At 48.0% G+C, this 14213-nt stretch overlaps 1 protein-coding gene across 1 annotated transcript; it reads left to right on the top strand.

The window, feature by feature from the left end:
• The first annotated feature begins 6330 nt into the window (after window positions 1–6330).
• On the top strand, window positions 6331–8557 carry Guca2b (guanylate cyclase activator 2B). The gene is made up of 3 exons (XM_042272676.2): window positions 6331–6483; window positions 7469–7655; window positions 8304–8557. Exons 1-3 carry the CDS (start codon window positions 6394–6396, stop codon window positions 8363–8365), a joined length of 339 nt encoding a protein of 112 aa, XP_042128610.1. The 5' UTR covers window positions 6331–6393; the 3' UTR covers window positions 8366–8557.
• The last annotated feature ends 5656 nt before the right edge of the window (window positions 8558–14213 follow it).

Below are 14213 nucleotides of genomic sequence, written 5' to 3'. Positions count from 1 at the left end.
GAAAGATGCAAGGTGGGTGGGTGGATGGATGGATGAATGGATGGGAGGATAGATGGATGGATGGACAGAAAGAGGAAAATAGAGAGATATAGAGAGACAGACAGACAGCAGGTGCTACAAGCAAATTCAGGCATGTAGGGTAAGAGCAGCAGCTCTCAAGGTAGGAGGGTCAGGAAAGATCTCTTTGGGGGAGTGATATTTGAGCAGAGGCCTGGGTGAAGAGCAAAGACTTCTACTGAGTGTAGAGGCAAGAGGACTTTGGTGAGTTTTTTCAAAGTTCAGTGTGGTAAAAGCCCTGGAGAAGTTGGAAATAGGAGCAGACCTCTACATAATAAAGGCTACATGGCAAACTTATAGCCAGGGTTATACCAAAGGGGGGACTCTAAGGACATTTCCTCTAGGATCTGGGATTCACATGGTGCCCAGTCTCTCTGCTCATACTCAATACAGTACTTGACCCATCAAGAGGAGACTCCTGAGTTAAGAAAAAGAAACCAAAGGGTTACAGGTAGGAACAGGAAGAAGTCACTTTTCCTATTTGTACACGACATGATCCTACTTTTGAAAAGGCCCTGAGACTTTGCCAGAAAACTCTTAGACATGATAAACACTTTCAGCAAAGCAATAGACACAAAATCAGTGTCCAAAAATCATATCTGTTCATAGACCAATAATGAATTCTCTGAAAAAGAAATCAGAGGGGAGAATCCCATTCACGATAGCTTTAAAAATAATACCAAGGAGGCAAAAGACCCCTGCAATGAAAACGTCAAGGTACTGAAGAAAGAAATTAAAGACACAAGAAGAAGGGGGCAGTTCTCATGCTTGGGGATTGGCAGAATTAATATCGGAAAGATGGCTGCGTGACTGAACAAGATCCACAGACTCAATGTGATGCCCTCGAAATCCCAGTGGGATTTTACACTGAACTGGAAGAAAAAATCCTAAAATTCATATGGAAGCACAAAGCGATCCTTAGCAGACACCAGTGCTGAAGGGACTACGATGCCTGATCTCAAATTATACTCCAGAGCCATAGTAGCAAGCAGCCTCACGCTAGCACAAAAACCAGTGCAGACCAGGGGGCCCAGGGAGGGCTCAGCACGAAAACCACCCATTATAGATGCCTAGTTTTTGACAAAGCTGTCAAAGCATACACTGGAGAAAATACAGTTTCCTTAGCACCTGGTGCTGGGAAAAGGGAAACCAGGCCATCACTTCCACCCAGCACAGAAATGAACTCAAAGTAGATGGGAGAGCCTGATGTAAGTCCGGAAATTTTGAACAAGATGAGTAAAACATTTCAAGATGGCAAAAGGGGCTCTACCAACCCAGGAGATAATCCTAACAACTGGTGACAGGCTTAATTCATGAAACAGAAGCTTCTTTGCAGACGACAGGCAGAGGAGGGACAGTTACAGACAGTAGAAAAGCCATCTGCCTGTAACACAGGGTGTTAGCATCCAGGGTAAACACGGAATTGTAAAAATTAAACACTGTCACGTGTGGTGGCCCATGGAGAAGATGCAGGTGGATCTCTATGAGTTTGAGACCTGGTCTACATAGTGAGTTCCAAGCTCGCTCCCCAAAATAAAACATCCTTCAAATCAATACATGATCTAATAAGCTGAACAGATGTTTCTCAATATATATATATATGAATGGCCATCAAGGAAATGCAAATGTGAACTGTTTGGAGAGTCTCTCCCCCCCAGTCAGAATGACTATGATCACGACAAAGAAAAGACAGCAAATGCTGGCAAGGCTGTGGGGAAAGAGGAAGTCTCATCCACTGCTCGTGGGAGTGTGAACTGCAGCACCCGCTATGGAAATCAGTATGCAAGCTCTTCAAAACACAGAAACTGGATCTACCCTGCGACCCAGCTCTACCACTCTTGAGCATATACCTAAAGGACTCTGTGTCCACACAACACAGAGATACCTGCACATCCACTTTTGTAGCTGCCCTGTTCACAGCAGCCAGGAAATGGAACCAGCCATGATGAGGACACAGAACAATGACACTTATATATGAAGATGTCATGATGAAACCCATCACTCTGCATATTAACCTAAAATTTAATAAAACATAGATCTTGACATGTTTGAGGGGCATGGAAGCTAGAGGGGTTGATGAAGCCCAAAGAACAAGGAGCAAAATTTTGGAACCAAAGTCAAAGCTGAAGAGGGTATGCTCAAGGGAACCCATAGATGGAAGGAAGCCTTTCAGTTTTACTGGGTGGGAATTGGGAAGCTGTATGCAGTTGGAGCAGAGATAGCTATGCTCTGAATTGATCTTCACAGGATCACACTGACTGATGTGTGGAGAAAGACCAGCAGGAGGGGTCAGTGTGGGGGCTCAATGAGTCAGCTTGGATGCTCATGACAGCTCATTGTCTAGTTAACACCAATCTGGATGCTGCTCTGAAAACATCGTTTTTAGATATGGTTAATATTAATATTCAATAAGCCTTGAGTACAGCAGATTGCCCTCCATACTATGGAGGTGGGGCTTCAATCAGTTGAAAGTCTTAAGAGCAACGATTAAGACTTTCAGAGGAGAAGTTGAGCCTGGAGACGGAACCCAGGGCATCCACCGCCATTCCTGAATATTGCCCTGCCCTGAGACATCAGATTCCAGACTACTCCTGTGTGTGCGCTTCATGGAGTCCTGTCCATGACTAGGAGAGATGGCTACAAGATGGAAGTAGGTCTAGGACCTTCTCCCAGAAGCCACACGCGTAGATCTGGGGAGAGGGCTAGCAGAGAGAGAGAGAGAGAGAGACAGACAGACAGACAGACAGACAGATGAGACAGAATCTCTCTTTAAGTGGTGTCTTTCAGGCAAGTGCTGCACCTCTAGTCCTAGCTCTCAAGAGAGAAAGGCACAAGGAACTCTGTGAGTTTGGGCCAGCCTGGTCTACGTAGTGAAATGCAGTCCAAAATAAAACAAAAGCCATAAAACATGAAAGCAGGCTCAGGCTCCAGTTGCAGAAGGTGACATTGAGTGAAATGTGGTTCCGGTGATGTCTGTTCTGTCCACACAGGGTGTGAAGGTCAACAGAGCCAGCCAGGCTATATTTAACTACTCCATAGGGAAGGGGTCATCAGGAACAGTTATCTAAGGTAGACATGTGGATCGATCACAATGAGGAACTGGGCAGAAGTGAGTAAAATTAGAAACTGTCACACCCCAATGTGAAAACATCCAGCCTGTATTTAAAATAGACACAAAGGCAACAGAAAATGATAAGAATTCACCACAGTCTGTGACAACTCTCAGCTGAATTATCAGCCTGTCAACCTGCCCTTTGGGTTTCAGACCTAACAGTCTTGATAGTCACATGAGCCAGTTCCTCAAAGTAAATCTGGATAGAAAACAGATAACAAATAGATTGATGGTTGATTGACAAACAGATAGGTGAACAGATCCTGTGGATACTGTTTCTCTGGAGACCTCTGCCTAACACTGCTATTACAATAATTCATGAAACCAAGGATGATAGATTGAACCTTTCATTCTTGGGGAGGTGGTGAGGCTTGATTGGTTGGAAGCTAAGGATATTCTGAAGGTTAATACAACTGAACCTGTAAATGCACTGAATTTGGCAAATGAAAAAGAGGTGTCAACAATGACTCCTTAGGTTTTGACCTGACCCCCTGGGCACATGGTAATATCATCAACAGTGACAAGAGGGGCTGAGGAGGTAAGTAGAGTGATCAGGGGAGGCTAGGCAGTCCTAGAGCCTGGGGACATGGAATTCTTGAAGCCGGATGACACTACCAAAGTGGGTGACTGTAGGAAGAGGACAGAGGCCTAAGGATAAGTCCTGATACCCCTGGAGAGTTCTAACTTTACACACCAAGGAAATTGAAGAGATGGGGACTGGGGGTGTCAGAAACCTGGAAAGCCCATATGCCCACAGCCAAGTGGACAACAAACTCTGAGAGGTACTCCTGGGAAAACTGGGGTGCCATAAAAGTGGATACCAAGCAGGGACTCTTTGTGGGGAGAGGATCATCTAAACATACAGAGGCAAACTGTACCCCATCCTCATCTGTGTGAGCTTCCACAGGCTGCTATGGCAGTGGCTTCCCAGGGCCATAAAGAAGGAAGTGCCCCGATGACGCCAGGTGACGACGTAAATGAGCTGGTCAAAGTGGCAGTGAGGATTTGCCTATGCAGCCAAGTTGGCTTTGATGGATGGTGGGTCATTCGTGAAGAGATTAGGAAGAGATGGGGTTGGAAATTTTGAGTCTTGTCAGATGGAAGAGGAAGTCATGATTCGTCCCTAGGGAATGACAGCCTTGTGCTGAGCCCTAGCTGGAAGATCCAGTAAGTGGAGAAAGGAAGGTGACCTCCACCACGGGCCTTCAAACTCTGAAGGCTGACTCCTATCCCTTCATATAGGGGCCAGCGGGCTGAGCTTGTCCCATACAAAGTGTGGAAGAGGGACAATCAAGTAGGCCCATGACAATTTCCAACACTGGGACCCGTCATTTTTCTACAAATTAGAAGGTGAAGTCTCAGGTTGTGTCACTTACCTGATGTGACATGGCTGAGCAAAGTCAGTGCTCTGGATAGAGTGGCATTGGGTCCAGCCTGCAAAAGCTGGGGGTCAAACCTGTCACCACCTTGGGTTCAGAGGCAGGGCTTGTCTAGGAGGATTCCATGGACAAGTGAGGAAACCATCTTCTGTTGCAGATGTCCCTAGGCATGTGCTGGAATTACCTGTCTGGGGACAGGGACCGTCACTGGCTCTCCGGGACAAGAGTTGTTAGTTCTCACAAGCATGGTTAGGCTATCCACTGTGTTCTTGACTTCAGTGGTGAGAAAGCTGAGGCTCATCGACAGTAAGTAAGGTCACATGGTGGGTAACTGCTGGGATCTGGGTTCAAGCCCAGGTCTCCTCCCTACCTCCAAGGCTCATGCTTCTTTTTCTATAGCAACACAGGCTGAGCACAGGTCGAGGCTCTGGACAGAATACTGGCCCGGCCCTCCTACTCCCCAATGGAGCATGGGCCGAGCACCATGTCATGCCGTGAGTTACTGAGAATCAAGCATGTGAGCGACTGTTACCGGACAGTTGTTAGCATCTCGCAGAGAAGAGAATGTGAGGCTACAAAGCATAAAGGCCGAAGTCTGGATTCAAAGCAAGACATAAGAAGCTCCAAAGTTCGCTTGAGCCTTTTATCTATTTCAGTGCAAGATAAGAGGGAAGTCTAGGTGCCGTGGGAAGATGAAGTGTATCACACATGCGTGAGCAGGACTGGTCTGATGATCACATGATAACGTTCATTTCGCCACCAAATCTGAGTGACTGTAGGTGCCCAGGTAGGCTGTGGTGGTTTCAGCTCAGGCTCATGCTGGGGTACCTGCCACATATCAGTCTGTACCTGGCCCAGCCCTGCCCCCAGCGGGGCCACTGTTTAGAGCTGCTGGGCCTGGCCACAGTGATAGCACCCTCAGAACCTTGGTCCTTTTGCCTCTGACCTACCTTCACCCAGTGGGGAGGTGGGCTGTTATAGATGAGTCACCCAGGAATAAAGACAAACCCAAGGGGCCGGAGTCCATCATGCCCACAGTCACCTTTGTGGGTGGTTTCTGGCAGGCGTGTGTGATTGGAGAGAAAAGAAAACATCAGTTAAACATGATGTGACTCCCTAGGCACATGCTGCTCCAGAGCTGGCACCCAGCCCCTGTCACTTTCTATGATATCTGAGTTCTTTCTTTCACACTACGTCGATCTGCTGGCTACTGAGATGTACAGTTGATATGGGCCACACACAACCTAGGGTACTCGGGTAAAAATGGGAAATGGCAGGCCGAGGGCTGGGCAAGGACTGGTTATGAGCTGGTCTTTCCATACGTGGTTCTGGGTTTGGAGCAGGATGTTAGGCTTGGGTGAGGTTAGGACTGGAAAGTCCCGATGTCATCCTCGTGTGTCCCCCTTGCTCTGAGCCAACCGCCTGCATCTTCTCTCAAAGAACTGAGAGCTGACTTGGGCTCTTGTGGATGGAGTCACTTTGACCTCGGGCAGATCACTTCACCTGGTGGTGCCTTCCTGCCTCTTCGCCTTCCCCTCCTCCCAGGTGTGGAGGAGGGAATGGAAAGTGAAGTGGCCCAAGGTCTTCCCACGGAATCCTATTCACAGCAAGCCCTTGGCAGACCATGTTCCCACACGCTCTGGATTCCCCATCATCGTCACCCCCGCCCCCTTCCTGGGAACCAACTTGGAATCTGTCAAAGAGCCAGTCTCCTGTCAACCCCACCCCAGTCAGACAGTTAATAAGTGACCAGAGCCCTGGACCCTGGCCTATAAGGGGCTGCTGGCCAGGAGGCAGGTGGCAGCCAGGTAGACAGTGGAGGAAGCAGGAACCCAGGGACGTGAGATGGGAGGCAAGGCCATGTCCGGAAGCCAGCTGTGGGCTGCTGTGGTCCTCCTGCTGCTGCTGCAGAGTGCACAGTCCGTCCTCATCAAGGTGAGACCCCAGCCAGCCTACCTTTTGTGTGAAGGACCTGGGCTCAGCCCTGCAGTCAGTCTAGACTGAGACACCTGCTGGGTGGAGGCCTCAGGAGTGTCAACAGCAACAGTGACAGAGGTGATGAGAGAAACCTGTTTGTTTTTTTCAGCTCTGCTCTCCTTTGAAGTCAGCCTACTCACCATATGGAAGGAGATGGGGGTCAGCTCCAGAGGGGCACAGAGGGAAAGAGACCCCTCTTGTGCCTCTCCCCTGTGCTTACCCACATGGGCAAGTCACAGAAGGGTTTCCACGGCAGGGACCTTTGTGCTCACTGAAGTGTGAATAGTGCCAGGTCCAGGTGAACATGTTCTAGGCAGAGCAAAGGCCAGAAAAGGGGAACATGGACTTCAGTGTCCTTCCAGGGACTATAAGATGGGTGGGGCATGGAATCAGGCCTGGCCACGGAGTGGCAGGATGCTGCTGGTCTTGATAAACCTGTGGAACTGTACCTTGACATCTATATCTGGCTGGGTTCCCAGGAGAAGAATAAAAGGGTCCAGGAGGGATTGAGAGAATCAGTCTCACCAGAGAGTCACCAGGCCAGTGCCAAGAAGGGACCCGTCAGTTGGTCTGCCTGGTGCCAGGCTCCCACGAGGGAAGGCCAGGTCACATGGGGGAGAGATGGACAGCTAGATGGAGGCAAAGAGAGGAACTGAGCAAGCAAGGGTCTGCTGTGTCTAATGCGGTGTGCAGGCCCACAGCGCTCAGCAGCCTTTTGGGAACAGCCTGTGACAGAAGGTTCCTAATGCTGCTGCTGGTGGTGGCAGGTCACAAGCTAACACCCTACTTTCCTCCCCACAAGCGGCTTTCCAGTGTAGCTTGGACCCTCCATGAGCACAGAGAATATTCTGGAGGATCCATGGGATTTGGATGACCCCAGTCTCATGGCACTGCCTGCTCCTAGCCAGCGCCTGATGACCTCTCACCCCTCTCTTCTCCCCAGTACGATGGCTTCCAAGTGGAGCTGGAATCTGTGAAGAAGCTGAATGAGTTGGAGAAGCAGCTGGCATCCAACTCCCTACCAGGGACCAGTGCCCCTCTACCCGCTGTGTGCCATCACCTTGCTCTGCCCGAGGACCTCCAACCTGTCTGCGCCTCCCAGAAAGCTGCCAGCATCTTCGAGGCCTTGAGTAAGCACACCGCCCCTCTTTGTGCGTCCTACCCCACCTCTCCATCATCAGTTGTTTTCCTTAAACATCCCAGTGGCTATGGACAGGGAGTTTGGAGGGCCACGGCCCCATCCTCCCCAGAACTGCCCCAGTTAGGGCCTATTGAGTCAGGTAGAAAAGACTCCCACAGCCCTGAGAAGTTCTTCAAGGACCTCACAAATGTGGCAAGGGACTCTTGGAAGATGCAGACATGGATCGGTGAGAGGCATCCATCTGATCCATCTGACGAGATAAGGCTTGGAATGGCTCCCTGGGGAGGGGACAGCTGAGCTGAATCAGAAGGGTACAGAAGAGCTGGGCACACACTGTTGTAACCCACAGCATTTGTACCCCTGCTCTGGGCAGGCCCTGATCATTTTGCCTGGGACCCTTCCTATAGCATTCAGGTCATGTTGCTCAACCCATGTAGCAGGTGAGAAACCTCAGACCAGGAGTGGAGGTACCTTGCCCAGCTACTGCTAGGAAGGACGGCACCTGAGAAAGGCATCTAGGTGCTGGCTCTGTAAGGAAGACATCAGGCCCTTTCCTCAGCAGCTCCTGGCCAGACAGCTTCTGTGACCACTGACCCCCAAGGTCCAATTTTAACTGACCTGTCTTCTTCCTACACAGGCACCATCGCCACTGACGAATGCGAGCTGTGTATAAATGTTGCCTGTACAGGCTGCTACTGAAATGACCTTGGGTGTCTTAAGCCCACTCCAAACACCCACCTGTCCCCCAACCTACCCCACCCACACTCAGGCATCATTGGAGTAATCACCACCCTCCCAGGATAGCTGGATCCATGACAAGGCAATGGGACACAGGAATGGCATCTTTGGCCTCCATGCAGCTGCATCTGAATAAAGATACTACCCACAAAACTGAGTGTCCCTGTGTTCATTTCTGGGCTGTGGGTGTGGCCTTTTGAGAAGCTAGATGGGAAGAAAAAAAAAAAAACAGACCAGACTGAAGGTAGCAATTCCCCACCCACATTCCCAAGCCTCATGGCACCCATTTCCCAGTTGAGGGAGTCCAGACTAGCCCAGACTCATGGAACCTTCTGCCCTGGACTAACTCAAGGTGTTCCAGCTCCGGGGCCAGAGCTCTTGACAGAGAGAAGTTGGGAATAGACAAGAGTATGTTTGGGATGGGATGTCATCAACTGGTGTCCTTCCCAAGTCCAGTGACAAGAGACTGCTCTCCACAGCCTGCTCGGACTCACCCTTTACTAGGTGTCCAATGTGTTCGAGATCCATGCACCTGTCTTTTCTTTTTCTTTTTTCCTTTTTCTTTTTTTTTTTTTTTTTTTTTTTTTTTTTTTGAGACAGGACTTTGCTGTGTAGCCCTGGTGGTCCTGGAACTCACTCTGTAGACCAGGCTGGCCTCAAACTCACAGAGCTCTGCCTGCCTCTGCCTCCCTGCTGCGTGCTGGGATTAAAGGCGTGTGCCACTGCCGCCCATGCACCTTTTTAAATGCTTGGCAGAGATAACTCAGTGAGTCTTCATCAGTCTGAAGAAGTGAGTAACCCTGCCACGGCCAGCTCCTTTGTTCAGAAAGAACATTCCTACAGGGTCACAGACTTGGCAGAGTGGCCAAGCAGCTTCTTCCCAGGATGCTCCAGTCGATGCTCTGGCCACCCTGTCATTGCCTCTACATCCTTTGGCTATGGATGATGATGGCAAAGGTAAGACCCAGTGAGGTCATCCTTCATCTCCCCTGAGTGGTGGGAACATGGCCCCATGTAAAGCCAAAGGGAAATACACCCGGATGGTGTCTCCTCCCCTGGTGGAGTACCAGGCTGTGACCGGTGCTCTGCTGTGGTCTGAACAATGGTAGAGAGTAAGTAAGAATTTGAGGCCCAGGGAGCTGAGGCTTTGTGCTGGGAATTCCTGGGAGTGGGGTTTCCCGCAGGGCATGTTTACAACTTGGCCTTTGTCCTGAGCATCTGGGAGGGAGGAAAGCTGATACCAAGACAAAGACAGCTGAGTCCACAGACAGCCACCTGACCCTAGTGCCCCATTCTGCTCCTCCTCCTCCTCCTCCTCCTCCTCACTCCCTGGCCTGTGCCTTTGGTTTCTGCCAGCCAACCAGTACAGCCCTGCTCTGACCATGCCTCTTACCCTGCTGTGTGCCGCCATGCCACCTCTCAAAGCTAACTTGAGCCCAAATATCATCTGTAGGCGTTTACCATTTGCCCTTTCCAGGGGCTGTGTCCCCACCCACTCAGGGGAGATATCCAGGGAACTAGGGAACTGCCCCTGGAGAATCACCTAAAATCTGCACTGCTGCGCGCGCGCGCGCGCGCACACACACACACACACACACACACACCACTGTACAGTAGGAAATGTAACATGCACCCTGTGTTCCTGGGGCTTTTCTCTTTCCCCCTCAGGAAGTGGTTAGTTACCCCCACAACATTCATGCCACTCTCTCCTCCATCCCTTCTTCCCACTCCTCTTTCCTCTCTCTCCTCCCCTCTTCCTCCTCCCCTCTCTCTCCTCCCCTCTCCCTCCTCCCCTCTCCCTCCTCCCCTCTCCCTTCTCCCCTCTCCCTCCTCCCCAGTCCCTGACAGCCACTTTTCTTTCTACATGACTAAGTTGAATCTTTCTTAGATTCCTGTTCTAAGAAAGGCTGTGCAGAATTTATCTTTCCGTCCCTGGCTTACTTCATCAGTACACCATGCTCCAGTCGTGCCTTCATCACAGGTGACAGGATTCCCTTCAGTCTGGGGATAAGCACTCTTCCGATGTGTATGTAACATACTTTCTACATCTCAGGCCTTGGCTGTTGAGAACAGTGCTAAGTATGGCGATGCAGACAGCCTCACAGTGCGCGGCTTTCATATTCTACAGCTATACACCGGAAGTGGAACTACTTAGCCAATGGCAGTTCTCATTTTCATTGGAGGGAGGACCTCTGTACTGCTTTCTCCATAGCCATTTTTTGTTTTTTGCTTTTGTTCTTCTCACATATATTACATCCTGACTACAGTTTGCCTCCCCTCTACCCCAGATCCACCCCCTACACCACCCCTGTCTCCCCTCAGAAAAGAACAGACCTCCCAGGGACATCAACCAAACCTGACATAATATGCTACAATAAGATCAGGCACATATCATCATATCATGTCTGGGTGAGGTGATCCAGTAAGAGGAAAGGGGTCCCACAAACAGGCCAAAGATTCAGAGGCAATCCCTGTTTCCACTATTAGAAGTCCCACAAAAACACCAAGCTACTCAGCCGTAACATAGATAGAGAGGATCTAGGTCAGACCCCTACAGGCTCCCTGATCTCTGTGAGCCCCCAATCAGTCAGCTGATTCTGTGGGCCATGTTCTTGTGGTGTCCCTGACCCCCTTGGGTTCCTCTGATCCTTCCTCCCCCTCCCCTGCAGGACTCCCCAAACTCTGTCTAATGTTTGGCTGTGGGACTCTGCACCTGCTCCCATCAGTTGACGGATGAAGTCTCTCTGGTCTCTTTGATGACGATTCTGCCAGGCTCTGGTCCTAATACACTCTGCAAGTGGAACTAACTGTGAGTCGAAGGTGTTGTGGCTGAGTTGGTGTCCTAATCCCTCCTTTTGAGGTGTTGCCTGGTTACAGAAGATGGAAGGTTCAGGCTGTGTTTCCCCCATTACTGGGAGTCTTTGCTAGGGTTACTCTCTAGAGGAGATTCCATTGCACTAGGTTTCTACCTCACCCCTGAAATGCCCCCCAATTCCAGTTGTTTATCCCAGTATTTTTTTCCTCCACACCCACTTGATCCCTCCCATTCCCAAACCCACCTGCTGCCAGTCCCTCCTCAAAAGCTATTCTATTGCTCCTTTCCTGAGAGATCTTTGCATTCCCACCTTAATCCTTCCTTGTTACTTAGCCTCTGTGGGTCTGTGGACTGTAGCATGAATATCTTTTACTTTACAGTTAATATCCACTTACAAGTGAATACATACCATGTTTGTCTTTCTGGGTCAAGTTACCTCACTCAGGATGACTTTTTTTCTAGTTCCATTCATTTGTCTGCAAATTTCATGTTGTCATTATTTTTAACAGCTAAGTAATACTGTATTGTGTAAATGTACACATTTTTTAATCTATTCTTCTGTTGAGAGACATCTAGGTTGTTTCAAGTTTCTGGCTATTATAAATAATGCTGCTATGAACATAATTGAGCAAGTGTCCTTGTGGCAGGTTTAAGTATTCTTTGGGTATATACCCAGGAGTGGTATAGCTGGGTCTTGAGGTAGATAGATTCCCAATTTTCTGAGAAACTGCCATATTGATTTCCAAAGTGACTGTACAAGCTTGCACTCCCACCAGCAATAGAGGAGTGTTCCCATTGCTCTACATCCTCTCCAGCATGAACTGTCACTTATGTTTTTAATCTTAGCCATTCTGAGAGGCATAAGATGAAATCTCAGAGTCATTTTGATTTGCATTTCCCTGATGGCTACGGATGTTGAACATTCTTTAAGTGCTTCTCAGCCGTTTGAGTTTCCTCTGTTAAGAATTCTCTGTTTAGATCTGTATCCAATTTTTTATTGGATTATTTGGTTTGTTGGTGTCTAGTTTCTTGAGTTCTTTATATATTTTGGATATCAGCCCTCTGTCAGATGAGTTGGGGAAAAACTTTTCCCATTCTGTAGGCTGCCATTTTGTCCTATTGATGGTGTCCTTTGCCTGACAGAAGTTTTTCAGTTTCATGAGGTCCCATTAAATAATTGTTGATCTCAGTGCCTGTACTATAGGTGTTCTGTTCAGGAAGTTGTCTCCTGTGCCAATGTAATCAAGGTTAATCTCCACTTTCTCTTCTATCAGGTTCAGTATATCTGGCTTTATGTTGAGGTCATTGATCCAGTTGGACTTGAGTTTGAGTTTTGTTTTTTTTTTTTTTTTTTTTTTAATTTATTTTTTATTTTTTTTTTTTTTGTGATATATATATATTTTTTATTTTACAATACCATTCAGTTCTACATATCAGCCATGGGTTCCCCTATTCTCCCCCCTCCCACGCCCTCCCCTTACCCCCAGCCCACCCTCCATTCCCATCTCCTCCAGGACAAGTCCTCCCCCGAGGACTGTGATCGACTTGGTAGACTCAGTCCAGGGAGGTCCAGTCCCTTCCTCCCAGACTGAGCCAAGTGTCCCTGCATAAGTTCCTGGTTTCAAACAGCCAACTCATGGAATGAGCACAGGACTTGGTCCCACTGCCTAAATGCCTCCCAAACTGATCAAGCCAATCAACTGTCTCACCTATTCAGAGGGCCTGATCCAGCTGGGAGCCCCTCAGTCTTTGGTTCATAGTTCATGTGTTTCCATTCATTTGGCTATTTTTTTTCAATAATTGAGTAAAACTGAAATTTATTATATGCCACAGTCGTCCTACGGACCTCCATGCTATATATATATAGCCTCTATGGTTCTATGGGTTGTGGTCTGATTGTTCATTTTATATCTAGAATCCACCAATGAGTGAGTACATACCATAACTGTCTTTCTGGGTTTGGGTTACCTCACTCAGGATGATATTTTCTAGTTCCATCCATTTGCCTGCAAATTTCATGCTTTCATTGTTTTTCTCTGCTGAGTAGTACTCCATTGTGTATATGTACCACATTTTTTTCATCCATTCTTCCGTTGATGGGCATCTAGGTTGTTTCCAGGTTCTAGCTATTACAAATAGTGCTGCTATGAACATAGCTGAGCATGTATCTTTATGGTATGTATCAGCATTCTTTGGGTATATGCCCAAGAGTGGGATGGCTGGGTCTTGAGGTAGTTTGATTCCTAATTTTCTGAGAAACCGCCATACTGATTTCCATAGTGGTTGTACAAGTTTACATTCCCACCAACAGTGGAGGAGTGTTCCCTTTGCTCCACATCCTCTCCAACATTGGTTGTCATTGGTGTTTTTGATCTTAGCCATTCTAACAGGTGTAAGGTGGTATCTCAGAGTCGTTTTGATTTGCATTTCTCTGATGATTAAGGATGTTGAGCATTTCTTTAAATGTCTTTCAGCCATTTGTAGTTCTTGTTTTGTGAATTCTCTGTTTAGCTCTTTAGCCCATTTTTTAATTGGACTGTTCAGTGCTTTGATGTCTAGTTTCTTGAGTTCTTTATATATTGTGGAGATCAATCCTCTGTCAGATGTGGGGTTGGTGAAGATCTTTTCCCAATCTGTTGGCTGTCTTTTTGTCTTATTGACTGTGTCTTTTGCCCTGCAAAAGCTTCTCAGTTTTGAGAGGTCCCATTTATTAATGGTTGTGCTCAGGGTCTGTGCTGTTGGTGTTTTATGTAGGAAATGGTCTCCAGTGCCAATGCGTTCAAGAGTGCTTCCTATCTTCTTTTCTATTAAGTTTAGTGTAACTGGATTTATGTTTAGGTCTTTGATCCACTTGGACTTGAGTTTTGTGCATGGTGACAGATATGGATCTATTTGTAATCTTTTACATATTGACATCCAGTTATGCCAGCACCATTTGTTGAAGATACTTTCTTTGTTCCATTGTATAGTTTTGGCTCCTTTGTCAAAAACCAG

The sequence above is a fragment of the Peromyscus maniculatus genome, chromosome 2 (genome assembly GCF_049852395.1).
Source record: "Peromyscus maniculatus bairdii isolate BWxNUB_F1_BW_parent chromosome 2, HU_Pman_BW_mat_3.1, whole genome shotgun sequence".
Lineage (NCBI taxonomy): Eukaryota > Metazoa > Chordata > Mammalia > Rodentia > Cricetidae > Peromyscus > Peromyscus maniculatus.
This window is presented reverse-complemented; position numbering and strand designations above follow the sequence as displayed.

Excerpts from the sequence above, each read along its gene's own strand:
- Guca2b (XM_042272676.2), top strand. The coding sequence starts at position 6,394 with ATGGGAGGCAAGGCCATGTCCGGAAGCCAGCTGTGGGCTGCTGTGGTC. Across the intron at positions 6,484-7,468 it reads CACAGTCCGTCCTCATCAAG|TACGATGGCTTCCAAGTGGA; the intron begins GTGAGACCCCAG and ends TCTTCTCCCCAG. Across the intron at positions 7,656-8,303 it reads CAGCATCTTCGAGGCCTTGA|GCACCATCGCCACTGACGAA; the intron begins GTAAGCACACCG and ends CTTCCTACACAG.